The sequence below is a fragment of the Macaca nemestrina genome, chromosome 2 (genome assembly GCF_043159975.1).
Source record: "Macaca nemestrina isolate mMacNem1 chromosome 2, mMacNem.hap1, whole genome shotgun sequence".
In the NCBI taxonomy this organism is placed as follows: Eukaryota; Metazoa; Chordata; class Mammalia; order Primates; family Cercopithecidae; genus Macaca; species Macaca nemestrina.
In genome coordinates, this window is record NC_092126.1 from 153,885,918 (window position 1) to 153,912,264 (window position 26,347).

Genomic DNA, 26,347 nt, shown 5'->3' on the forward strand with positions numbered 1-26,347 from the left:
TGCTGTTAGGAAGCGTTTTATTGACCAGTGGAGCAGGGATATTCATTTAGCGCTCAGCTTCAGACCCTCCTCTCCCATGTCCTTTTACACAGGTGTGTAAAGTCCTTTTAATGCAAAAGGATTTCCAGAGTCTCCAGGGACAGAACCAGGGGCTTCCCTGGGCCAGAGTAATCCCATTCCAATATTCCCACTGGTCAGACACCATCACCCCAGCCCACAGTGACCATGGGCCTTAGTCCTGGGCACTGGCTTTCAGAATGGCTTTGTACTTCCCCCTCATCTCCTTGGGTAATGGCACCACGCTGGGGCAGGGCACCTGCCCTTCCACTTCACAGATGCACTCCCGCAGGCAGTACTTTCGAGGGCCGAAGTTGGCTGGGTGAGAGAGCTCCTTTTTCTTCTCCTCCTCTTCCCTGAGGGTTTCCCTGCCAAAGTGCACAGATGGCAACCAAGCATTGGCGACTGAGTGGCAGGCACAGGGCAGTTTCTCAGCTGAGACAGCCCCACCATCCACCAGGGACACCTGGATCTCCTGCCTTCTAACCTGATCCTCACTGCCAAAGCCTATCCCTCTCTCCCTGCTGGCCCCTGAGGACAGGACTGCAGGAAGGCCTGCTGTTGTCCCCTCAGACCACAGGAGCAAGCCTACGCAGTGTGGTCAGCCTATCTGCTGCCACAGGTGGGGCCCACAGCGCTGACAATCAATCATAGGATAAAGGAGCCTGAAAAGACCTCTGTGTGGTTTCTCAAAGACAGACTTCGTCGGCTTCCCTCCCTTTCTGTCTCCTCTCATTCATGGAAAGAAAGACCTGTCACCAGGAGCTCTGGGGCTAGATATCTACTAGCTCCAAGCTGAGATTCTCAGGAGAGAAGGGTTAGCTGCACAGGGCCACAAGTCAGCTGCATTTCAGCTTCCCGTCCCCTGCAAAAGGGAGAGAGGTACTTCTCAACACTGTACAGCCAAGGGAGATAAAGCTAACAGAGGTTTCGTGATTTGGTGAACAGCAACATCAGAAAGAACTGATTCTACAGCCCCAGCTCTTGTAGTGTCTGGGGTTCACTGTCAGAGAATCTTACCTCTCAACACCCTTCCCACACACCCCTTTCTTCCTCAAATTCTCTGGGCTGAGAAGTTTGCTCCTTCCAGGTCAAACCAAACAACTCACTCATTCTTCCCCAAGATTTTTCTGATGTGCTCCATGATCTCCTTATTGCTCTTGGTCTCCACATCCACCAGGACCTGCTCCCCAGAATCTGGAAACAGAAAGCACAGGGCAGAAGAGAAACAGAACTCACAGCACACTCAGCCTCAGAAAGTTGTAATTTGGGACTTGATTTTAGTGGCAGAAACAGTTTAATAATAAAATAGATATATTTGTTTACATAATACATAATACTACCCTTCCTTTTTCCATTTTTCTTTAGACCCGAGCAAGCATAAGCTTTAGATATGTAAAAAAGCATGCTATTTTAATAGACATTCCATGTTTATGGATAGAAAGACCCAATATTCTTAAGACAGCAATTCTCCCCAAACTGATGTACATAGATTCAATCAATCCCTATCAAAATCCCAAGAAGTGTTTTTGTAGAAACTTAGAAGGTAAGCCTAAAATTCATATGGAAATGCAAAGGACCCAAAAGAGCCAAAACAATTCTGAAAAACGAGAAAATGGGAGAACGTTTACTTTCCAATTTCAAATTTACAATAAATTGAAATTACTATAATCGAGACAGCGTGGTACTAATATAAGAATATGGCTGGGCGCTGTGGTTCAAGCCTATAATTCCAGCACTTTGGAAGGCTGGGGCGGGCGGATCATGAGGTCAGGAGTTCAAGACCAGCCTGACCAACGTAGTGAAACCCTGTCTCTACTAAAAATACAAAAAAAATAGCGGGAGGCAGGAGAATTGCTTGAACCCAGGAGGTGGAGGTTGCACTGGGCGGAGATCACACCACTGCACTCCAGCCTGGGTGACAGTGCGAGACTCTGTCTCGAAAAAAAAAAAAAGAATAGACATACGCTGTAATGGAACAAAACTGAGTCCAGAAATAAACCCTTATTTATAAGGTCAAATGATTTTCAGCAAAGATACCAAGATAATTCAATGAAGAAAGATAATCTCTTCAACAAATGGCACTGGGACAACTGGCTATCTATATGCTAATAAGTGAATTTAGACTTTTACCCACAACATTAAAATTTTAAAAAGTAAAACTCCAGGAGGCTGAGGCAGGAGAATCGCTTGAACCCTGGAGGCAGAGGTTGCAGTGAGCTGAGATCGTGCCACTGCACTCCAGCCTGGGCAACAGAGCCAGACTCCACCTCAGAAAAAAAAATTAAAACTCAAAATGGATTCGGGACCTAAATGTAAGTGCTCAAACGTTTATAAAACTTCTAGAAGAGAACACAGGAGAAAATTGTCATGACCTTACCTAGGCAAATATATTTTGGAGATGACATTAAAAAACATAATCCATAAAAGAAAAAAAAAAACTCTATAAATTGAAAAATCAAAATTAAAAACTTTTACAGTTCAGAAGACACCATAACCCACAGTCTGGGAGAAAATATGTGTATATCTGATAAAGGACTTATATCCAGAATATATAAAAAAAAAATCTTACAACTCAGACAATCCAACTAATAAAATGGGCGAAATATCTTAATGTATTAGTTCATTCTCTCACATTGCTATAAAGAAATGCCTGAGATTGAGCAGTTTATAGAGAAAAGAGGCTTCATTGGTTCATGGTTCTACAGGATGTACAGGAAGCACAGCAGCTTCTGCTTCTGGGGAGGCCTCAGGAAGCTTCCAATCATGGCAGAAGGCAAAGGGGGAGCAAGAGTCTCACATGGTGGGAGCAGGAGCAAGAGAGAGAAGGGGGAGGTGCCACACACTTTTAAACAGCCAGATCTCAAGAGAACTCACTATCACAACCACAGTACTAAAGGGGATGGTGCTAAACCATTCATGAGACACCACCCCCATGGTGACCGGACCAGGCCCATCACACCCCACCTCAATATTGGGAATTATAACTGAACATGAGATTTGGGTGGGGACACAGATCCAAACCACATCGCTGAATAAACATGTAACTAAAAATTTTTAAAGGGCTAACAATAAGCACACGAAATGATGAGATCTCAGTTAGTCACTAGGAAAATGCAAATTAAAACCACAACAAGATATGCAAATGGCTAAAACTGTAAAAGCACAGACAATACCAAGTGCTACTGAGGATGCAGAGTAACTGGAACTCTCATACGTTGCGAGTAGAAATGCAAAATATTACTGCCACTTTAGCCAGTGAGTTAAGACAAAACAAAAAAGATTGGAAAAGAAGTATAACTGTCTTTATTTGCAGATGACATTATTACAGTGCATGTAGAAAATCCTAAGGAATCTAGAAAATAAAAACTACTGGAAAAAAGTGAATTTAGGATAGAACACACCTGCACTCAACCTCGGCAACAGTAAGACTCCGTCTTTAAAAAAAATTTTTTTTAATGATAAACTGAATTCATCAAAATTAAAATTTCTGCTCTTCAAAAGACACCACTAAGAAAATGAAAAGCAGGCCACAAACAGAGAAAACAGTCATGAGACATTATCTCCGACAAAGGAAATGCACCCCAGAACACATAACTTGATAAGAAAGTGCCCCCCCCCTTTTTTTTTTTTTTTTGAGATGGAGTCTCGCTCTGTCACCCAGGCTGGAGTGCAGTGGCTGGATCTCAGCTCACTGCAAGCTCCGCCTCCCGGGTTTACGCCATTCTCCTGCCTCAGCCTCCCGAGTAGCTGGGACTACAGGCGCCCGCCACCTCGCCTGGCTAGTTTTTTTGTATTTTTTAGTAGAGACGGGGTTTCACCGGGTTAGCCAGGATGGTCTCGATCTCCTGACCTCGTGATCCGCCCACCTCGGCCTCCCAAAGTGCTGGGATTACAGGCTTGAGCCACCGCGCCCGGCCCCGTTTTTTTTTTTTAATGGAAAAAAGATTCAAACAGACTCTTTACAAAATAAATATCTGAATGGTCAATAAGCGCAGGAAAAGAAACTTGGGGGAAATGCAAATTAAAACTCCAATGAGATATACACCCAACGGAATGGCTAAACTTGAAAAGACAATTTGATGGGCAGAATAATGGTCCCCAGAGATGTCCACATCCTAACCCCCAGAACCTTACACAGCAAAAGGGACTCTGCAGATGTGATTCAAGTTAAGGGCCTTGAGTTGGGGAGAGGATCCTGGATCATCCAACGGGCCCAGGTTAACCCCATGTGTCCTTACAACTGCAGCACCTGACCTGTGGTCAGAGGGAGGTGGAAGGATGGAGGGACGGCTGCATATGCAAGGTTGCTGGCTTTGAAGATGGTAGAATGAGGCCACAAGCCAAAGAATGTGAGGCACTGGAGTCTAAGAAACGCAAGGACGTGGGTTCACCTCAAGCCTCCAGAAAGGAAGGCTCTGCTGACACTGATTCCAGCCCATGCTGGACTTCTAACCCACAGATCTGCAAGATCATACATTTGTGTGAAGCCACCAAGTTGGTGGTTAATTGTTACAGTAGCCCTGGGACATTAATACAACAATACTAGCGTGAGCGAGGATGTGCAGCTGCTGGAACTCCACCCTGTGACTGGAGTGCAACACGGCACAATTGCTTTGGAAAGGCAGTGCCTGAGAACCTTCAATACACAGCTGCTCTGTGACCCGGCAGTTGCACTCAGGTATACCCCTAGGAGGCCTGAATGCCTCTGTCCAGAGACCTGTGCAGCCTACACGCACCTTTACTGTAGCTTTCTTCTTGGCAGCCAGGAGGCCGCCGCTCAAACCTCCCTTCAAGCAAGGACCTCCCAGGAGGAGCCGCTGAGCTGAGAGCCCTGTGGAGTACTGCTGGGATCTGCGCAGCACTTGGGCAGCCCGTACTCTCCCTGGCCAGGGCCTAGGGTCTGGCCTTCAGTACCCAACACAAGGCTAGAATGTCCCACTGCGCTGGCCAACACTCCCACAGCTGCGTCCTCATCTGTGGTTCTGGCGACCTTCCCTGCCTGGCCTCCTCACTCTCCCGGTTTCTTTCAAGGTCTTCTCTCTCATAAATGTCATACTTCTAACTCTCTCGGCATCTTACAAAAACCTAAAGAGTCATCAACAGGCGAGTGGACACGCTGTGTCCACATTCACAGAATGGAATACCACCCAGCCAGAAACAGGAAAAACCACGAAACATGTAACCTGGGTGAATCTCAAAACATGAGTAAAAGACACCAGGCACAAGGGAACACATACTGTGAGATTCTAGTTACATGACATTCTAAAACAAAATGCATCTATAGTGACAGAAGGGATAACGGGTTGCCTCTGGTGGAAGGGAAATTAACTAGAAAGTGGCACTAAGGAACTTCCTGCAGTCCTGGGGCATTCTGCATCTTGGGGCATGTACATAAGTGTACAGGTATATAACAATGGCCAGTACCCATCCAGGTGCACGTGCTACTTGGGTGTGCCACTACCAGCACACTGAGGTAAATTACACCTCAATAAAGTTGGTTTTAAAAACATAAGCAAAGCTCACATGCACAAACTGCCACAGGGCCACCCTTCTAACCTTGCCTGTTTGTCCTGTTTCTCACAGCACTAATCTTTTTTTTTTTTTTTTTTTTTAAGACAAGGTCTCACTCTGTTGCCCAGGCTGGCATGCAGTGGTGCAATCTTGGCTCACTGCAACCTCTGCCTCCCAGGCTCAAGCAATCCTCCTGCCTCAGCCCCCCAGGTAGCTGGGACCACAGGCATATGCCACCACACCAGCTAAATATTTTTTTGTAGAGATGGGGTTTCACCATGTGGCCCATATTGGTCTTGAACTCCTGAGCTCGAGATCCACCTGCTTCAGCCTCCCAAAGTGCTGGGATTGCAGGGGTGAGCCACTGCACCGCCAGGTCCACAGCACTAATTTTTTTTTTTTTTTTTTGAGACGGCGTCTCGCTCTACCGCCCAGGCTGGAGTGCAGTGGGGCACGATCTCAGCTCACTGTAAGCTCCGCCTCCCAGGTTCAAGCCATTCTCCTGCCTCAGCCTCCCGAGCAGCTGGGACTACAGGCACCTGCCACCACACCTGGCTAATTTTTTTTTTTTTAGTAGAGACAGGGTTTCACCGTGTTAGCCAGGATGGTCTCGATCTCCTGACCTCGTGATCCACCCTCCTCGGCCTCCCAAAGTGATGGGATTACAGGTGTGAGCCACCACGCCTGGGCCTAATCTTTTGTTAAAATTACTTGTTCATTCTCTGTCTCCCTCTGCTGGATATAATCCCAGCCTCCGGACCAGCACCTGGTCCTAGGGAACATGTGTTACATATTTGTTGAATGAATGAAAAAACATGGTCATTTTGTTTCCTGAAGCATTTCCCAACCTACACTTCATTTGATTCTCATAGCCATGTATGGCAGACATTTTGCCTTCAGCTGACAGATTTTAAAATGGGTCTATTACTTGCTCAGGATCAAAGTGTCTGAGAGCTGGGCCAGAACAGCTGCCCTCCTGGTTTTCCAGCACGGAGCCAAACTTAATGGAATAAACATCACTTAGTGCCTGATCCAAACATGAACAGCATCGTGTAAGTGCACACAGTCCTGAGAGGACACACACAGCACTAAGACAGAGGGCTTCTGGGGGCATATGGGAGGTCACTCTCGGATGCAGGGAAGGCTTCCTAGAAGTGGTGCCCATACTGAGCCCTGAAGGAATTTTTTTTTTTTTTTCAGTTAAATAAGCAAACGCAGGTAGAAAGGGGATTTCAGGCCAGAAACAAGCTTGGGCAAAGGCATCACAGTCTGGTGTGACAAGGAACTTTGGAACAATTACCCCCATGGTGTGAGGCAGAGGATAAGAGATGAGGCTGGAGAGGGAAAGGAGTCCAGATCTCAGTGGCTGCTGAGTGCCTAGGTATGGGGAAGCCAAAGGTGCCACGAGGCACAGACACAGCATGACAGCGCGCGCTGCAGCTCGTCCTGACACTCCCGCAGGAAGGATGCAGTCTCTCCAGGAATGTCTGGACAGCCCCTGGACCATGGCGAGGGCCCCACTCACCTAAGTAGAATCGCAGGAAGGGTGACGGCGTCATGTTCTTAAACATCATGATCTGCACCCAAGGGTTTTTGTATTGAATCTGAGGTATGTTGAAAAACACAAATTTCCTGCAAAAGGGAAGAAATGAAACCTATGAAACAGTTTTTAGCCTAAAATTTTATGCATGGGTATTTTTCTAGGGAGAAAGTCCAGTGTTTTCATCAGATTCTCAGAGGACCCAAAAAGGCTGTGAAAAACAACTCGCAGGGATCCTCTTAGAAGATTCCCTGAATGGCATGGGGACCCCTGGGCAGGCATTTGAGGGGAAAGAAATCTGTATCCCAACCTGCACCGCAAGCTAACTTAACACCAATGCCAAAGCACCACTGAAAATGAAACCAGGGAAGGTACTACGTCGTGATTTGTGTGGTGAAGACAAGGTATAAACATGAGTGGCAGTTCATGGAGCTGTAGTATACTTACAGGTGTGCACCGTATCTAGGTTATACCACAATTTTTAAATAATGAGACCAATGTATTTACACATGGGGGAACAGTTTTACAATTCAGGAGTGGAGGAACACCTTTAAACTTAGAAGATTTAAACACAGATTTATACTCCAGAGAAAACAAAAGGCCTTGCGAAAAAAAAAAAAGCATAATCATAGTATTCTATTTGGCTCAATTGTGTATAGCATTTACAAAGTAATATTAATCTGAATGCTGAATATCATCCTATACAAAATTTGGAATAATGATACTGGGAGGAGTGGGTGGAAGAGTATGGAGGTTTTGGGGGTGAGAAGTAGCAATGGTGGTGAGAGACGTTCCATAGTGACAAGTCCACAGATAAGGCCTAAAGCAAAAAATCAACAAGTAGCTCTCAGCCAGGTGCAGTGGCTCACACCTGTAATCCCAGCACTTTGGGAAGCCCAGGCAGGAAGACTGCTTGAGCTCAGGAGTTTGATACCAGCCTGGGCAACATAGGGAGACCCTGTCTCTATAAAAAAAATAATAAAAAATTAGCTGGGCATAGTGGTACATGCCGGTGGTCCCAACTACTTGGGAGGCTGATGAAGGACGATCGCTTAAGCCTAGAAGTTTGAGGTTGCAGTGAGCCAGTGAGCTGTGATTGCACCACATTCCAGCCTAGGCGACAGAGCAAGGTCCTATCTCAAACAAACAAACAAACAAACAAAAAAGTGGCTCTCTGAGGATGTTATTAACTATATGGGTATAAGACTCAAATTAAATAGTCAAGCCTTGAAAACTGCTGCCTCTAGTGGAGGAATGGAGGCCTTGGAGACCCCCACAGCACACAGGCCTGGGAGCTCAAAGGCTGAATTTACCTTCCGGGGCGTAGGAAGCCTCTGATCAGTTCCCACCCCACTGCAGAGTATCCCAGCGTCACAGAACTTTTTACAAATAAACCAGGACACAGCCAGGTGAGACAGTCCCATACTTTAAACTACTAGGACAGAAATGCAACAGAGATCTTAAAATGGTTCTTGCTGAAACACAGGAGGAAAGTAAATAATGGCACGAACCTTAAGTTGTGCACCTGCTGTATATGCCAGACACTTTGCTAGGCACCTGACTCTCCAACCCCAGAAGGTGGGATTTTACAATTAGTAAGGAAACTGAGGTCAGAAGTTAAGTAAACTGACCCAGGTCTAACTGGGCTGTTAGTGTGGCCTTCCATCACACTGTTCTGTCACCATCAAATTCACCCTGAGGCTTGGGGCCACTTCTTAAGGGTAGAACACCTGGCAGGGGTGAGTAGGGACTTGGCCCTCAGATACTAAATAAGGCACCTGCCCACTCCCCCCAGCAGGTACCCAAAGACTGGCCGTACCGGTCGCAGGCACTTGGGATGGAGGTAGGTCCCAGTGGGGCAGCTGAAATGCTGAGGGCACATGAACAAACAAGGGCTGGGGATTGGGGGAGGAGTGCGGCTAGCCAGAGCAAGGCAGACAGACTCCAACCCATGGGCACAAGATCACAGAGGGCACAGGTGGCACAGGCCAGTCCCTACCACCAGGAACAAAGAAACAGCAAATGGTTCTTTATATCCCATTTACCTAGAGAATATTAAAATATTTGAGAATGTAAGAGGCTCACAGGCTTATTTTGATTGGCTGACCATTTAAAAGCCAGAGATTTACATAAAAATCTGGATTTCAGCTTCTTGACAAATCAGAAATTCTCCACGGAGCCCACAGTGCCAAACAGTGAAGGGCCCTCCGGATAGGGCAAGTGCTCTCCAGCTCGCTGCGGGCCGCATCGAGACCCCCATCCCTTCCCATTATCTGCCTGGCAGTTGCCCTGGGACAGAGGTGTGCACAGTCGTGCAGTAGGTTATGAAGGAGTGTCTGGGTGCCCATTCACCCTAAGACCAAGACCAAGTCTTCCAGGAAGCCATCAAGCCAGCTGATTCCAGGCAAGCAGGTCCAAGTTCTCAGATTCACCTGCGCAGAGCAAATGGCTAGGAAGTGGCTTCCGGCTCTCCTGAAGGGCCAGGCAGTGAAGGTCCGTCACCAAGGGGACCATGCCCCACAGGGAGTGCTCCACGCCTCATTTTGATCCAACATACACCCAGTCCCAAAGTTTCTGCGGGCTAAGGCCGTCTCCTCCATCACTGCTGAACTCCCAGCACACAGCACACAGCCTAGCACTCAGAGGGTACTCAATAAATGTAGACTTCATCCCTGCACAGCCTAAGGCACGCGGCCTCAGGGTCAATCCAAACCTTTCACTTGCCAACTGCCATTCAATGAGTCCCTGCTCTGTTCCAAGCTGAAAGACATCCTAGGCGTCCCCTATAGTTCCCTCTAGTCGGGGTAGGGCCTGCTGCTGCACAGCTGACATAATTAATTACTTCCAAACCTTGAGTCCCGAAGGAAGCGCTTTCACTTACTCCTGGCCACACAGCCCGGCTCACCGCTCACTGGCTGCCATGGTGTCTCGGGGAGCCGCAAGTTATTTAACCTCTCTGTGCACTTCCCCAGCCTTAGAGTGGCGGTAAGCTGGGGTTTCTGTAGGCATCAGAAGAGAGAAAGCGCGAGAAGCATTCAGAACTGTGCGAGACATGATCAGTGTTCGCAGCTGTTATTTCTCTCATTTTATTCTCAGATTCGTCCTGGGGCAGGGGTGTCATTCCCGTCACCTCGAAAGGATCTGCGGCTGCCCCTCCCCAGCGCTTGCCTTGCTGGCCACAGGGGCCAAGGGAACCGGTGGCCTCCCTCGGGTCAGCCTCGCCCACCGCGCCGGAGGAAGGAGATCTAGGAGGGGGGTTCTTGTCCTCCGCCCCGCAAACCTCGTCACGACTGCAGCCGGCCTGGCGGGGGCCCCGCCGTCCGCCTCAGTCTCGACCTCTGTAAAATGGGGGTAACAGCGCCGACCTGGGGGGCCCGCCCGGGGGCTGAGCGGGCGCCCAGCGCGACTAGGGACCTCACGTTACCAGCAGGCTGGCACGAGTAGCAGGTTACGGCTGCCGGGGCTGCGACTGACCTGGCGCCCTCGCCCAGCTCCCCATGCGTGTTGTAATTCACTGTCATGACCTTCACGGACTCCTTGAACACCACGTTTCCCTGGCTCAGATATTGCAGGGTGCGGCGGATGGGGAAGCGGCCTTTCATGGGCATGGCGGCGACGGTGGCGGGGCCGACCCCACTGCGCGCGCCGAACAGCGACGAGAACGACTAGCTAGCACCCGGCGCGGATCTCACGCCGCTTCTCCCCAGAGCCAGGTTCCACCTCTCGCGCAGACGCACAGGAGACGCTTCCCGGAGGGCAGTGCACGCCGCGGAGCACCCTGGGACTCGTAGGCGGCCTTCGACCTGGCGCGGCGAGATCCGGCGTGTGCATCTTCGCTTTAGGACTCCTTCCGCTTGGAAGATTTAGGTTTTCGCGTCCTGTAAGTTAGTAATTTCCCCATCCACTAACGGGAAAATATTTTTACATAGGCTAAATGTCAGACATTGCAATAAGAAATAATCAGGAAAACTGAGTTTGGATATCAAATCAGCTGATAACATTCTATTGAACCTAAAGTCCATTTTTCTCCCTGAACATCTCCAGCTTTAACGTGAAGAGTTCAAACTGCACTTTCTGACATTGACTTAAACTTCTTAGCAAAAGAAAAAAAAAATGGTTTGGGATCAATTGCTTCCTAAGTTCAGCCACTTAACAACTCAGGACCTCAATTTTCTTATAAACAAACTATGGGTGACATGCATTTCTAGGGCCAGGCGCGGTGGCTCCTGCCTGTAAACCCAGCCTTTGGGGAGGCCGAGGCGGGAAGAGTGCTTGAGGTCAGGAATTCGAGACTAGCCTGCCCAATACGGCGAAACCCCATGTCTACCGAAAATACAAAAAAAAGCCGGGTGTAGTGGCAGCGCCTGTGGTCCCAGCTACTCAGAAGGCTGAGGTGGGAGGATCGCTTGAACCCGGGAAGCGGGGATTGCAGTGAACCAAGATCGCGCCACTGCACTCTAGCCTGGGTGACAGAGCAAGACTCCGTCTCAAAAAAAAAAAAAAAAAAAAAAAAGGTGCATTTCTGAAGTACTCTTGATCTGAAAGTTATTTCTCCTTCTCTTTTGAAGAGTAATTTTGCCAGATTTAGAATTCTAGGTTAGTGTTTTTCCTTTCCCTCCCTCCCTTCCTTCCTGGCTGGAGTGCAATGGTGCTATCTTGGCTCACTGCAACCTCCGCCTCCTAGGTTCAAGCGATTCTCCTGCCTCAGCCTCCTGAGTAGCTGGAATTACAGGCATGCGCCACTACACCCAGCTAATTTTATATTTTTCAGTAGAGACGGGGTTTCTCCATGTTGGTCAGGCTGGTCTCGAACTCCTGTCCTCAGATGATTCGCCCGTCTCAGCTTCCCAAAGTGCTGGGATTACTGGCGTGAGCCACCGTGCCCAATCCTGGTGTTTTTCTTTCAACAATTTAAATACTTCACTCGGCCGGGCGCGGTGGCTCACGCCTGTAATCCCAGCACTTTGGAAGGCCGAGGCGGGCGGATCACAAGGTCAGGAGATCGAGACCATGGTGAAACCCCGTCTCTACTAAAAATAGAAAAAAAATTAGCCGGGCGCAGTGGCGGGCGCCTGTAGTCCCAGCTACTCGGGAGGCTGAGGCCGGAGAATGGCGTGAACCCGGGAGGCGGAGCTTGCAGTGAGCCGAGATTGCGCCACTGCACTCCAGCCTGGGTGACAGAGCGAGACTCCGTCTCAAAAAAAAAAAAAAAAAAAAAAAAAAAAAAAAAAAAAAAATACTTCACTCCACTCTTTTTTTGCTTGCATGGTTTCAAACAAGTAATTAGCTGTAATTATGTTTATTGGTATGATGGCTTTTTCCTTTAGCTTCTTCTTTCACAATTTTCTCTTGGTGTTTGGTTTACCGGGTTAGAATAAGGTAATGCAGAGCTGTAGATGTTTTGTATTTGTCCTGCTTGGAGTTCTCTGAGCTTCCTGGATCTGTGATTTCGTGTCTCATTAATTTTGTAAAGTTCTTAGCCATTTATTGCTTCAGGTATTTTTTCTTCACTCTTTTCTCTTTCTAGTATTCAACTTAAATGCATTTTATGTCTTCTGAAATTGCCTCATAGTTCTTGAATGTTCTGGCAGGGGGATGAGTGTTCTCTTTGCAGTTTACTGGAGAAGTTTCTGTTGACCTATCTTCAAATTCATTGAATCTTTGGCTGTGGACAGCCTACTGATAAGCCCATTAAGGCATTTTTTCATTTAAGGTTTTAACTTCTAGCACTTCCTTTTGATTCTTAGGGTGTTTGTTTGTTTGTTTGTTTGTTTGTTTTGAGACAAAGTCTCACTCTGTTGCCCAGGCTGGAGTGCAATGGCGCAATCTCTGCTCACTGCAACCTCTACCTCCTGGGCTCAAGCAATTCTCCTACCTCTGCCTCTTAGCTGGGACTCTAGGTGCGTACCACCATGCCTGGCTTTGTTTTTTGTTTTTTTTTTTTTTTGAGACAAAGTCTCGCTGTCACCCAGGCTGGAGTGCAATGGCTCCATCTTGGCTCACTGCAACCTCTGCCTCCCGGGCTCAAGTGATTCTCCTGCCTCAGCCTCCTGAGTAACTGAGATTACAGCTGCCCACCAACACACCCAGCTAATTTTTGTATTTCTAGTAGAGACGGGGTTTTACCATGTTGGCCAGGCTGGTCTTGAACTCCTGACCTCAGGTGATCCACCCGCCTTGGCCTCTCCCAAAGTGCTGTGATTACAGGCATGAGCCACTGTGCCCAGTCTAATTTTTGTATTTTTAGTAGAGACAGGGTTTCACCATGTTAGCCTGGCTGGTCTCAAACCCCTGACCTCAAGTGATCTGCCTGCCTCAGTCTCCCAAAGTGCTGGGATTATAGGTGTGAACCACTGCATCCGGCATGATTCTTAGTTTTCTTATCTCTGTTTACATTACCCATCTGTTCTTGTATGTTGTTTACTTTTACCATTAGACCCCTTAACAGACCACATGTTAAATTTCTTGTCTGATAATTCCAACATGTGAGTGTGGTTCTGATGTTTGCTTTGTTTCATCTGATTATTGGGTTTATTTTTTTTCCTTGCCTTTTAGCATGCTTATAATTTTTTTTGTTCAAAGTAGAATATCCACTCTATTGGGCCATAAGAACTGGGGTAAATAAGCCTCTAGAATGAGAACTTCTGTTAATCTGACTCAGAGTTGAGAGCTGTGTTTAATGTTTGCCATAGCTGTAGGTGTCAGAAGCTTCCAGTTCCTCTAGTGTCTTTGTGTTTATCTCCTCTTGCCTTTGGGCTTCCCTGGATATTCCTCCTGAGAGAGTCCATGTCTTGCAGCTCTTCCAGCTGTTAACTCACTGTTACTATCCTGGAGTCCTGTTGATATGGTGGAAAAACATGGGGGAGGTGAAACATTCTATAATCTTATGATTAAATCTCAGCATTTTAGTGGGCTTGTGTCCTTGGGCTGTGACCTATACAAGGTTTTTTCTTTTCTTTTTTTTTTTTTTGAGGCAGTGTCTTGTTCTATCACCCAGGCTGGAGTGCAGTACAGTGGTGCAATCACAGCTCACTGCAGCCTCTACTTCCCAGGCTCAAGCAATTCTCCCACCTCAGTCCCGAGTAGCTTGGACTATGGCACGTGCCACAATGCCTGGTTAATTTTTGTATTTTTTGTAAAGATGAAGTTTCGCTATATTGCCCAGACTGGTCTTCAACTCCTGGGCTCAAGCAATCTGCCCACCTCGGCCTCCCAAAGTGCTGCAATTACAGGTGTCAGCCACCGCACTGGCTCACAAGTGTTTCTTAATTCCCCTTTGTACCCCCTTACCTGACCCAGGAAGGCTAGAGGGGGCTGGAATGGGAGAAATGCCCTCCTCCAGATGGGATAAGGCTCTGTGAAAAAGTGCTTTCCTCTGGGGAATAAGCTTTGTTATGGAGAAGGCTCTGGTTACAAAGATGATTCTCCCTTTCCCGCCAGAGCCACCAGAGGGTCTTTCTCAGTTCTTCACCAAGAGAACCAAGTCGAGTAAAACCCAGGAAGGCGTTGGGGGTGAGGGAGTTGCTCACTCCCATGCTAGTCCACACTCAACCTCCAGCAGTTCCTCAAAATTACCATTTAAGTTTTCCTACTAGCTATGGCTCCCATGGCTTCTGCTCCAATCAGATCTTGCTGACTCTCTGGACTCACCTCTCTCCAGATTTTGGGATGGCAGTTTGACTTGCACACTCAGCTCTCTAATGGGACCAAGAAAGGCCAATGATTTGGTTTGTCCAGCTTTTTCTTGTGGTAAGGATAGGATAACTTTCAAACTCTATGTATCTGAGCCAAAACCAGAAGTGCTTTCTGAAGTATTTTTACAACTACACTAGGCTTCCTGAAGAGTTACACACAAGTTTTTCATCTTAAAAGTCCACTGGAGGCAGTTACTAGGGATGAAACACCTCATTCCACGTTAGAAACATGGGTGTCCACATACAACACAATCTAGGGCCGCTTGGGTTTTGCAGTCACACAGACCTAGGCTGGAAACCCAGCAGTGCAACCCTAAGCACGCTTAACTTCACCACTCACTTATTTCTGCATCTGTAAATGGGTTGTTGGGAAGACTGAGGTAAGCCATGCATAATACTTAGCACTCAGTCTAGCCTATAGTGAGCACTACATATTATACTCTCCTGGTTTAAGAATCTACATAGGCCCTAAGGAGATCTGTTTCACAGACTCAGGTAAAGTCACTATCAGAAACCAGCTCAGCAGCACCCAACTTCATTCCCCATTGCCCTTTTCTGCCCTCTTTGAGCTTGACACAATGGTTGAGCACCCACCACCACCAAACCACCACCTGACCCAGCTACTTGTTACTGAGGGCAAAGCCAGCCAGGCAGATCTGGATTTAAACCCTCATTCCACCACTGACTGGCTGTGTGGCCTAAGCAAGGCTAATCTCTCTTAACTTTTCTGCATCTAGGGTCAGAAGAACAGCTGAGTAACTAACTACCTCACAGGCATGCTGGTAGAGCCGATGGAGGGAAATGTGGTCATGCAGGGGTGGTGACTGGCACAGATGGCAGTCACAAGGTTCCTCAATCTCTGAGCCTCAGTTTCTTCCAGTGTGAAACAGGGATGATAGGATCATTAATGGATCTGCACTATACTGTGTAAAACTGTTCATTTAACCAGCACTGCAGGAATAACTGGGAGTAAGGGCAGAACTGGAACCCGTATCTATCCCCTGTTCAGAGCCCAGTAACCTTCATTTTTTCCAGAGGCCTTAACCAGACAAACAACACAGGTGCTGGAACTATTCTGATACTCAGATGGTTGTCATCAAGAAAAGAGAAGAGATGTCATCTGATGATTCTCACTTGTAACACACGTGCACACAGACACACACACACCCCCAACCTCTATCTCAGATTTTATTTTTTTTTAAAAAGGCTCCAATACAAGGCCCCAGAATAGTGCATGCAAATCAACGACCCTCAAAGTGACAGTCATTGTCAGATAACAAGCACAATCTGCTACAGTCTGTGACCTGGTAAAGAGACCACCTTTTCATTTTGAGTCCCATCACCAACTATGACAATGTCCAACCTACTGCACAGCTCACAATGACTCAGAGATACATTTTAGTATCTGAACAGCAAAGACATATTGAGCTGCAAGTACAATGAGTAAGTATCCTTAGTGTATTAGACAGGGGGAAATACAAACAAGGCATAAAAGGGAAAAGCCAACTTCATCTGATGCCTGAATCCCTAAGTCTCTTCCATCTTTTCTCATGATCTGTGTTTAGGGAGATCTGCTATGCCGTATCAAGACCTTGCTCATTTGGTGATGAGATGGGGCTATTTGCCTTGGAAGACTAAAGGAAGGGTGAATATTCACATGAGGTAAGAACTTGAAGTTGTGGTTATAATACATAGGCCAAGTTTTCCCTGCTGTCAACCCATCTCTGTAACTCCAACTTTGTGCCTGCATGAATTCTGCGACATGGTGCAGCTGATGGGTAGAGAATTCTAACTCCTGTGATGTATATATTTACAGGAGAAGATAATCATGGAAGAATTAAATGGAAGAATTCATAGAAGAATACAGCCATGGATAAACTTAATCAAAATAATATGATTTTAGTTTGGTTTAGTATATTCAATGAGTCAGTTTTGTTTGTTTTTCGTGAGACGGAGTCTTGCTCTTCTCACCCAGGCTGGAGTGCAGTGGTGCAATCTTGGCTCACTGCAACCTCTGCCTCCTAGGTTCAAGCGATTCTCGTGCCTCAGCCTCCCTGAGTAGCTGGGATTACAGGCGTCTGCCACCACGCCCAGCTAATTTTTGTATTTTTAGTAGAGACGAGGTTTCACCATGTTGGCCATACTGGTCTCAAATTCCTGACCTCAGGTGATCCACCCGCCTCAGCTTCCCAAAGTGCTGGGATTACAGGCATGAGCCACTGCACCCAGCCGGGCCTTTAAAAATAGGTTTAAAAAATGTTTCTTGTGTGTTTCTCAATGCTTTTAGTTACTTACAGATTGTTACCTGAGGTGATTTGAGGGAAGGGGTATGTTTAGTGAATTAGTGTTAATCAAAATCACTAGCTAATTAAAAGAGAAATGTTCTCACAAGAAAAATAATTATGATGGAAAGCAGCAATTAGCTTCTGAAACTACCTGCTTTTCAGTTCATCCTCTTTTCAGAGAAATGAGAGCCTAAGCAGGGAGGAGCCTACTGGCCATCTGGGAAACCCTCTGGAGTATCAGAGAAATGTCATGGGCCTCAGGGAAGAAAAGAGGCCTGTACCAGGCAACATCTTAGATGCCTGGTTGCCAACTTCTCAAAACAACCCATAACCACCAGCAGGGCTGGTAACTGGCTGACATTCGTTAACCCACTCGTATGGCTGTTTGTGAACAGATCCCAAATGCAAAGGGTCCCCACTCCCCGTCTCCATACCCTATACAAGACCTTTTCATTCAACCAAAAGGATAAGAAATGTGATACAGAAATGTGAACATCAACACAAATACAGATTATTTTTTCATCAAGAGAGTTCAAACATTCCCATTATCAAGAGGGATCTTCACCAGAATGTAACAAAATTAATTTCAGCTCTCACACCAGTAACCAGTGAAAGTATGGCCTAAAGCTAGTTACAGGGCATAAAGTGACCAGTGGTCAGTTATTGTTCATTAGTTAAGATGAGTAACTGCAGAAACTCTACCCGGAGCTGAGCACATGTGGCTATCATGATGTCAGATGTCAGTTACGGGTTATGTTCCTGTAAACCAAAGCACCAGAGCTAAATTAACAATTTCCCTTTCTGGTCTTAATTGACTAATAGTTAAGTACTGTGGGTGCTACCAGCACGATCCTGGGTTGTGCTTCTTCAAACATTTCAGTTTCTTAATACTAACATTGGTAATAAAACATCTCATCAGGGCGGGCACAGTGGCTCACGCCTGTATTCCCAGCACTTTGGGAGGCCAAGGTGGCAGATCACTTGAGGCCAGGAGTTCAAAACCAGCCTGGTCAAAACGGTGAAACCCCATCTCTACTAAAAATAGAGAGATTAGCCAGGCATGGTGGTCCACACCTGTAATCCCAGCTATTCAGGTGGCTGAGACACAAGAATCACTTGAACTGGGGAGGTGGAGGTTGCAGTGAGCTGAGATCATGCTACTGCACTCCAGCCTGGGCAACAAAGTGAGACTCTTGTCTCAAAAAAAAAAAAAAAATCTCATCAGTGCCCCAGGTCAGAACACAGTGAACCAAAAGGGAAGACGGCTGATCCAATAGCCTTGGAAATTAATTTAGCTTCTGACTCTGGGAAGCTTCCCTTCATCTGGTGATGTTTTGCAAAAGCTTCCAGATCACCGATTCCTAAATTAGAGACCAGGCCTTTTAAACAGACCCAGATCAGAGTAACTTTGCCAAAGCTCTGGAGGGAGATTTCTCCAGTGACAGACAATTGTTCCATCAGAACAAGGGTGGGGAAACTCTTCTCACAAGTAATACTAGTATCAACCAAAAAGTTAACCACTCTTATTTTCTAAAAAGCTCAGGACCAGATTCACATTGATACCCTGCACTGGCAGCTTAACTTCCTGAAAGAGACAAAAAACAACTTAAACTGAGAAAATAGACCCTGGTGAAATGTTCCCATCACCCCACCTTAAAAAGAGGTGCTGGGCTCTCCTGGATCTAAACTCTCCCCTTCATAGCAGCACTTCCCCCTGCTATTGTACAGACAGGAAGCGCAGAGCAGGGGAGAGGCGGCCCCAGGTGAAATGGAACTCAAAGCCTACTAGGGATGGACTTCTGTCAGAGCAGAATATAGCTCAGTGGAATCTATCTTCTCTGTCTTGGCTAAAGAAGGGCTCTATAAAGGCTGCCCTATAATACTGCAAAAGGAACCAAGACTAGGCAGTAGCAAATAGACCCAAGAGGTACACAGCAGCCATTTCTGCCCTGGGCCCAACAGAGCTGCATTTAGTTATATCTCGATAGTAAAAATGTAAAGTCCCTTCAAAAGGGGTAAACCTCCAATTACAAAAGATAGTAATAATAAACAGGAAAAACAGCAAATAAATGCTGATTCTCCCTGTTCTAGTTTCTATTCTATTATTCAACTGTAGTGGAAACACCTCAAAGTGCACAACACAAAACAGCAGATTCCTGCCCCTCACCTGTGTGCATCTGACTTCTCACCCTGCCACCTTCCCCATCCACCCTGCCTGCCCTCTGTCCTGCTCCACTGGCTCCTGCCAGACCCCTGGGCCCAAAGGTGCCCTCTCCACTGCCAGTCAGTCAGTGCCCCCCTTCTGCTTGGCCAGGGTGTGCTTCAGCTCCCGCAGGTTCTCTGTCAGCACCTCTACCTCATCTAGGCGGCCACACTGCTTGGCATCAAAGATGTATGCCTTGATGTTATCGATCTGCTGCAGGAGGAGCTCTTCCTCTATGGGCTCCTCAGCCTCCGGCCCACTGTCACTGTCCATCTCAAAGGGGTTGGTACAGGTGGGTTCCTCAAAGGGGTTGCCAGGAACCAGAGGGCTTGAGGGCCTCTGCTGGGGATGTTCATCTTCCTCGTTGAAGGGGTTAGGAGCTGGGCTGTCTGGCTGAATGAATGGATTCCCTGCCACTGCCTCCTCCTCCTCATCCTCTTCCTCGAAAGGATTGTACTCTTTCAGCATGCGGGCTGAAGGGTCGAAGGAAACCCCGGCAGCAGGAGGACTAGTAGTGCCCTCTTCCATGGGGCTGGAGAGGTCTTCCTCATCAAAGGGGTTTAAGGAGGGCCCCTCATGTTGCTGTGGCATGCTGCTCTGGGTTAGGAGCTCCTGGCCAAGGGCTGGGGGCCCAGACCACACTCTGGTGGGCTGTTGAGTTGAGCTAGGTGACGGGGTCTTGGGAGCTGTGCTGCTTGGAACTGGGGAAGAGCCTAGATCCAAAGCATAAGCAAGGTGGGTGCGAGGCTCTCTGCTGGGCTCCAGCTGAAAAGGGCCGATTTCTCGGAAGTCCAGGGACCGAGTCCGTGTGTGCAGGGATGCCACCCGAAACTGCTCCCTTTCTCGTTCCAACTCCCGTTCACGCAGCATCTGCAGCTGTTCCCGCTGCAGGTCCTCCTCCTCAGCCTGCCTCCGGGACAGCTCGATGGCCTTCTCTGTCTGCTGCTGGTCATACTCGTCCTGTAGCTGCCGCAGGTTCTCCTGCAGGGTGCGCACTTCATCCGTGCGGCCCGCGGCCTTGGCCTGCCTGATGAATGATGTGATGTTGTGGATCTGCTGGAGGAGCGGGTCTGAGTCCTCACTCTGCCCCTGACCTCCTGACAGCGGGAGCCAGCCCTCAGCCTTTCTCAAGAGGGCAGAGCCCCTGCGGAGAGATGCCACCTCCCCGTTGGCTGCTCGAGAAGCCAGGCCACTCTGCCTTTCCTCAAGCCTTCGCTGAGACTCCAGGGCAGCCTGGGGAGAGAGCAAAGCAGAGAGAAGAAATAGTCACCATGCTGGCAGCAGCCCACACTGTCACCCACCCTCTGTTGTCCCTCTATCCCTGTGCCAGTGACACTCCAATTTCTCACCTCAGGACAAAGATATCCAACTGCTAAAATCAAGTCATGTTTTTGTGTATATGTGGGCAGAAGGGAGACCCTGATTTTCAAAAATAAAAATAAAATATAATGAATAAGTTAGGGCATCAGATTTTCTCAATCTTAGATTCACAGGCCATATACTCTTCTTAAACCTCTGAGGTCTGTTCCCCTCATCTACACTGGAATCTCACACAGCGTTAAATACACATATAATTTTCTGTTTAATATTGCATATACCAATATGTTCTACAAGGAACTTCCTAATGTCTTGGTCCTCTGCAACTTCTGCCATAGGGAGAACTGTCAATCTCTGTGATATTCTAGCCATGAGAGAATCAGCAGAAGCTCTGAAAGAAAAATAGGACCTGGGGAGAAAAACAATTATTCTAGTTCCCATAGATAAAAGTGAGGCTGAAACACAACAGAAGAAATATGCACATTTGAGAGAGAGGTTCTGATTCACTACAACCCCACACAAGCTGGGAGCTCACGGCAGCCTCTGTGCTTGAGAGCCACAGGAGGAAGCGGGCCCCATATCCCTGGCTTCACTCACTTGTCTCTCCATGGCCCTCTTCCTCTCCATTTCCTCCTTCCTTTTCTTTTTCAGTTCCTCAAACTGTTCTTTGGTTGGCAGTGACATCAAACCAAGCAACTTTTCCTGCAGGGAATGACAGACAATTTTACACTTAAACCCTTTGAGAGAAAAAATGACCCTTAAGCCCCATGATGAGAGTTTGCTTAAGCTGAGCCACTCTATTCTCCGAGAGTGACATCATTTGACAGTAGCCGGAAAGGAGCACACTCTTATATTGGGTGAGAGTCAACTCCAAATGGGCCTGCATTTTCCTCATGAAATGATCAACATCAGATATCCCAGTTATTCACCTGGCTCCAATGTTAGCTTCTCTATGAGGTCTTGTCCCTGCCCATCCTATTAGCAAACCTCAATCCCAGTCCTCTCTCCCACACTTCCTTGTTGTAAATTTCTCCACAGCACTTTTGCTATCTTATATACTAGATATTTTAGTTGTTTGTGATCTCTCCCCTTCTTTAGAACACAAGCTTAATGAGAACAGGAACATTGGTCTTTTTTGTTCACTATAGGACATCCAGCACCTAAAACACTACCTGGTATATAGGAGGCGCTCAATAAATGATTGCTGAATAGAATCACTAATCAAAGTGAGGAAGGACCTACTTCTCTGTATTACAAAGTCAGAAAACTAACCCAACAGGACTCCATCTATTAGATCTCTTTGTTGGCTGGGGGCAGTGTGGTTCACGCCTATAATCCCAGCACTTTGGAGGCCGAGGTGGGCAGACTGCTTGAGCTCAAAAGTTTGAGACCAGCCTGGGCAACATGGTAAGACCCTGTCCCTACTTAATAAAAGAAAAAAAAAGAAAAAAACACTTTGTTTTAATTAAAAAAGAAAAAAGAAAAAAAAAAGATCTCTTTGTCAGGGAGCCCCAAGGGTGGTTAACTGTGACTCTCTCAGAAGGGGCCTTCACGGGTAGAAAGACACAATTCAGACCTAACCACTTAGGTTAGTCTGCCCTTAATCGGCTGTTTCCTCCCAGCTGATGGCTCAGGAAGTCTCTTAGGAGATTATCCTAAGGAAGAAATACTAAGTACCAGTATTACTATCATGGCAACAATTAACAGCAGCAAAAAATTAGTCTATCAAATGCTCAACTAAAGGAAAACGGTTAAAGAATGGCATATACAGTCAATATGCACTATTGTAAATACTGTATATAAAAAATACAAATAGGAAAAAAGAAAACATACCAGAATAATAAGTGATTGTAATGGGGACATAGGATTAAAAGTAGTTTTAGTTTTCTCTGAAATCCAGATTTTTCTCTAAGTGTGGCATCATGCATTCATAATTTCAAAAAATAATACAATGTATAAATAGGAAGTAAACAAGTCACTGGCATGGATCTGCCTCTGGGGAAGCAAAAGAGCAGGACAGGCCAAGCATGACATTTATGCCAACCCAGGATGGCTTTACCTGCACAAAAAGTGTAGCTGAGTATCTGATCATTCTCTGCAGCCGCAAATTGCTTGGATGTGGTGGAGGATCCTGGTTCAAGCCCAAGGTTAAGATCTTCTTACTGAATTGGAACAAACACATGAATATAATGAGCACTGCCAGCTTCAGAAACAAGGGTGAAAAGTATAACATCTGGAGTTGCCAGGCTTTCATGCCAGGAAGGTGTGTAAAGATGGGCAAGTGACTCCATCGAAGTTTCCTTGAAGGCAAAGCCCATTTCTTACCCTTTGGCCGTACACAGGCCTCAGCACAGGGCGCACAACACTGTCATGGAGGGACTGACTACACATGCAGAGCCAGCTTCACAGGTGAGCAACCTATGCAACTAGAAAGGACTGGCACTTCAAAGAGCCCTATGCTTAGTTTAATGCTCTGCTGTTAGTGTCTTTATTCTTAATAATTTTTGGACAGGGGACATGCATTTTCACTTTGTACCAGGCCCTGCATCTACGTAGCCCATGCTGTATGTCTGGATGGACAAAAGCGCCTCATCTCATTCTCCCTCTGAGTCACTGTACTTCCCATAAATCAAAGGGCTAATTTAACCCCAATGGCCAGTCCACAGTTAAAAAGCAGTTGTGGATTTGAGCACAGACACAAAGAAAGAACCCGAGTTTCTATCTTTGCTCCACAACTTTTGCTATCTGTGACATGATTCCTCACCTTTGACACAGGATGTTAATCCCTACCTCACAGGGTAACTTCAGAATAAATGAGCTATTCTAGAGAAAACAGTCAGTGACTAGCACATGATAGGTGTCAATAACTAGCTCCTCTTTCTTTAACAATAACAAACATTAGAAATCCTTAATGAAACAAAAGTCACTGAGATGCATTAAGTGCCAGAGTTGGCCCCTTCCTTGCCCTCCTCCTCACCTACTGCCCCATCACCAGAAGTGTGAGTGAGTGCAGGTCTACTTTCGCCATTTCATTAGAACAGCATCTTCTCCATTCCACCAGCGGGCAAGATACCACTTAATGGACCTTACCTTAAAGCGTCTATCAGCTCATACACTTTCTGCACTTCCACTCGAAGGTCACTGGCATGTTCCAGACTGTAGGTTGTCTCCCCAGCACTAAGGAGAAACCACAGAGACACGTGACCTAAGTTTCATAGTGCAGACTGGCCAGCATAGTGTAGAAGGATGCTAAAGGTGTAAGGCCTCACAAAGGCAGGTAATTCTCTAAAGGTGGCATTTCAGACTTTTGGATATAATGCAGTGTCCATCTCTTGGAATGATGAATCAAGTGGAAGTGACGTTTCGATTTGCAGACACAATAGGGACAGACTCAGGTTGACGCCTCCAAGGACTAGCCCTTATGCTCATCACCAAAACAAATGCGGCTGAATTTACTCTGGCCTACTTTCTCTAAACAATTCCACTGCCTCTAACAAGATGTTAAAAGTGGTTTACTAAATCAGTTGGTTACATTAAAAGCAGAAAACTACTTGGCTTTTCTCGCTCAAAAGTACCCAAGGAGGTTCGAGACCAGCCTGGCCAACACGATGAAACCCCGTCTCTACTAAAAATACAAAAATTAGCCAGACATCATAGTGGGTGCCTGTAATCCCAGCTACTCAGGAGGCTGAGGCAGGAGAATCGCTTGAACCAGGAGGCGGAGGTTGCAGTGAGCCAAGGTCGCACACTGCATTCCAGCCTAGGCGACAGAACAAAACTTGGTCTCAAGAAAAAAAAAATATATATATATATATATACACATACACACACACACACATACACATACATGGTTTTGTTTTAAACAAGGCAAATCTACAGCTACATGCATTGCTTTAAATGTGGCAGAGAGGCAACACAGGTTTAAGACAAAGTCAGAAAACTCTGAAATTAATAACACTGGATACCATAATTAATTCTTTTCCTATAGGTTGGGAAAACACTACTGGGATCTGACTCTAGTAGTTAGCACTTCAACTTCTAGGTCACAAACACTAAGCTTCAGAAAAAGCCATGCCCTTAAACAGGGATCAGCAAATTTTTTCCATAAGGAGCCAAATCATAAATGTTTTCAGCTTTGCAGGCCACAAAGTCTCTGTTGTTGCTATTCAACTCTGTCGTGGTGGTGCAAAAGCAGCTACAACCAGTAATCAAACATGGGCATGGCTGTGTTCCAATAAAACTTTATGCAAACAGGTGGCAATAACTAGTATTAGTAAGGCTAAAAAGAAAGTGAAACCCTCATACACTGCTAGTGGGAATGCAAAATAGTGCAGTCATTCTAGAAAACGATTTAGCAACTCCTCTATGGAATGTTACTCTATGGTAATATATAGTTAGCATAAAACCCAGCAATTCCACTCCTAGGTACCTACCCGAGAGAAATGAAAACATGTCTACACAAAAACCATAAAAACTTGTACACAAATATTACAGGAGCATTATTTATAACATCCAAAAGTGGAAAAATACCAAATGTTCAACAACTGATGGATCAACAAAATGTGACAAGTATCCACACAACACATTCATACAGATGCAATGAAGTACTGATATATGCAACAACATGGATGAATCTTAAAAACATTACACTTTGTGAAAGAAGCCAGACAAGAGAGATTTTATATTTATGATTCTATTTATATGAAATGTCAAAAACAAACAAATCCATAGAGACGGGAAATAGATTAGTGGTGTCCAGGGAGATGGGGAAAGGGCAGTGGCTGCTAATGTATGGGGTTTCCTATTGGGGTGATGAAAATGTTTAGAATGAAGACAGTGGTAATGTTCGCATAATTTTGTGAATACACTAAAAACCACCGAACTGTACACTTTAAAAGGGTAAAGTTTATAGTGTATGAACTACATCTCGATTTTAAAAAAGAAGCAGATGTTGGCTAAGGGCAGTGGCTCACGCCTGTAATCCCAGCACTTTGGGAAGCTGAGGTGGGTGGATCATGAGGTCAAGAGATCAAGACCATCCTGGCCAACATGGTGAAACCCCGTCTCTACTAAAAATATAAAAAAATTAGCAGGGCATGTTGGCGTGTGCCTGTAATCCCAGCTACATGGGAGGCTGAGGCACGGGAATTGCTTGAATCCAGGAGGTGGAGGTTGCAGTGAGCCCAGATTGCGCCACTGCACTCCAGCCTGGGCGACACAGCAAGACTCCATCCCTCCCCCTGCCAAAAATATATATATATATATATATAAAAAAAAGCTGGGCGTGGTGGTGTGTGCCTGTAGTCCCAGCTACTTGAGAGACTGAGGCAGGAGAATCACTTGAACCCGGGAGGTGGAGGTCGCAGTGAGCCAAGATCACGTCACTGCACTCCAGCCTGTCAACAGTGAGACTCTGTCTCAAAAGCAAAAAAAAAAAGCAGATGTCAGGATACATTTGGCCCATGGGCTGCAGTCTGCCAGCCCCTGCTCTAATGGACATGCCTACTTTAAGCCCTGACACCTCAATGTGACACTCAAGTGGCATCTACCCAGGCATGAGCATGAGACCCACTGCCCTTCCTCTGCTCTGTCCAGATGCTGCACTCAGCAGCAGTACGTATTGTCTGAGGCCCTTCCCAAACCTGCTCAGTCAGAATAGCCAAGGTCAACTGAATGTGGCTGTCTTTTTACAAGCTCATGTGATGGTAACATGTACCCCACTAAAAGACAGACATGA

The 26,347-nt window shown here is 46.5% G+C and overlaps 2 protein-coding genes and 1 long non-coding RNA gene across 13 annotated transcripts in view; 1 reads left to right on the forward strand and 2 right to left on the reverse strand.

Moving 5' to 3' along the window:
- LOC105477762 (mitochondrial ribosomal protein S25) lies at positions 1-10,839 on the reverse strand. Its single transcript, XM_011734494.3, has 4 exons — positions 10,586-10,839; positions 7,097-7,203; positions 1,167-1,254; positions 1-425 (listed from the first exon to the last, which is right to left on the reverse strand). The coding sequence occupies exons 1-4, from the start codon at positions 10,717-10,719 to the stop codon at positions 233-235; spliced, it is 522 nt and encodes a 173-aa protein (XP_011732796.1). The 5' UTR covers positions 10,720-10,839; the 3' UTR covers positions 1-232.
- Positions 10,828-25,860, forward strand: LOC139362025 (uncharacterized). Its single transcript, XR_011620261.1, has 2 exons — positions 10,828-10,991; positions 16,012-25,860. It is a non-coding gene; the product is annotated as an uncharacterized lncRNA (long non-coding RNA).
- LOC105477761 (rabenosyn, RAB effector) overlaps positions 15,980-26,347 on the reverse strand; it is a 28,955-nt gene continuing 18,587 nt past the window's right edge. For all 11 annotated transcript variants that reach the window (XM_011734490.3, XM_011734487.3, XM_011734484.2 and 8 more), the window contains 4 exons: positions 23,701-23,787; positions 22,670-22,772; positions 21,208-21,312; positions 15,980-20,526 (listed from right to left, as the gene is read on the reverse strand). In XM_011734490.3, coding sequence (XP_011732792.1) covers positions 19,375-20,526; positions 21,208-21,312; positions 22,670-22,772; positions 23,701-23,787 — 1,447 coding nt within the window. In that variant the 3' untranslated portion in view covers positions 15,980-19,374. The remainder of the gene's footprint in view (positions 20,527-21,207; positions 21,313-22,669; positions 22,773-23,700; positions 23,788-26,347) is intronic.

Excerpts from the sequence above, each read along its gene's own strand:
- LOC105477762 (XM_011734494.3), bottom strand. The coding sequence starts at position 10,719 with ATGCCCATGAAAGGCCGCTTCCCCATCCGCCGCACCCTGCAATATCTG. Across the intron at positions 7,204-10,585 it reads GAGCTGGGCGAGGGCGCCAG|GAAATTTGTGTTTTTCAACA; the intron begins GTCAGTCGCAGC and ends TCCCTTTTGCAG. Across the intron at positions 426-1,166 it reads AAAATCTTGGGGAAGAATGA|GGAAACCCTCAGGGAAGAGG; the intron begins GTGAGTTGTTTG and ends GCACTTTGGCAG.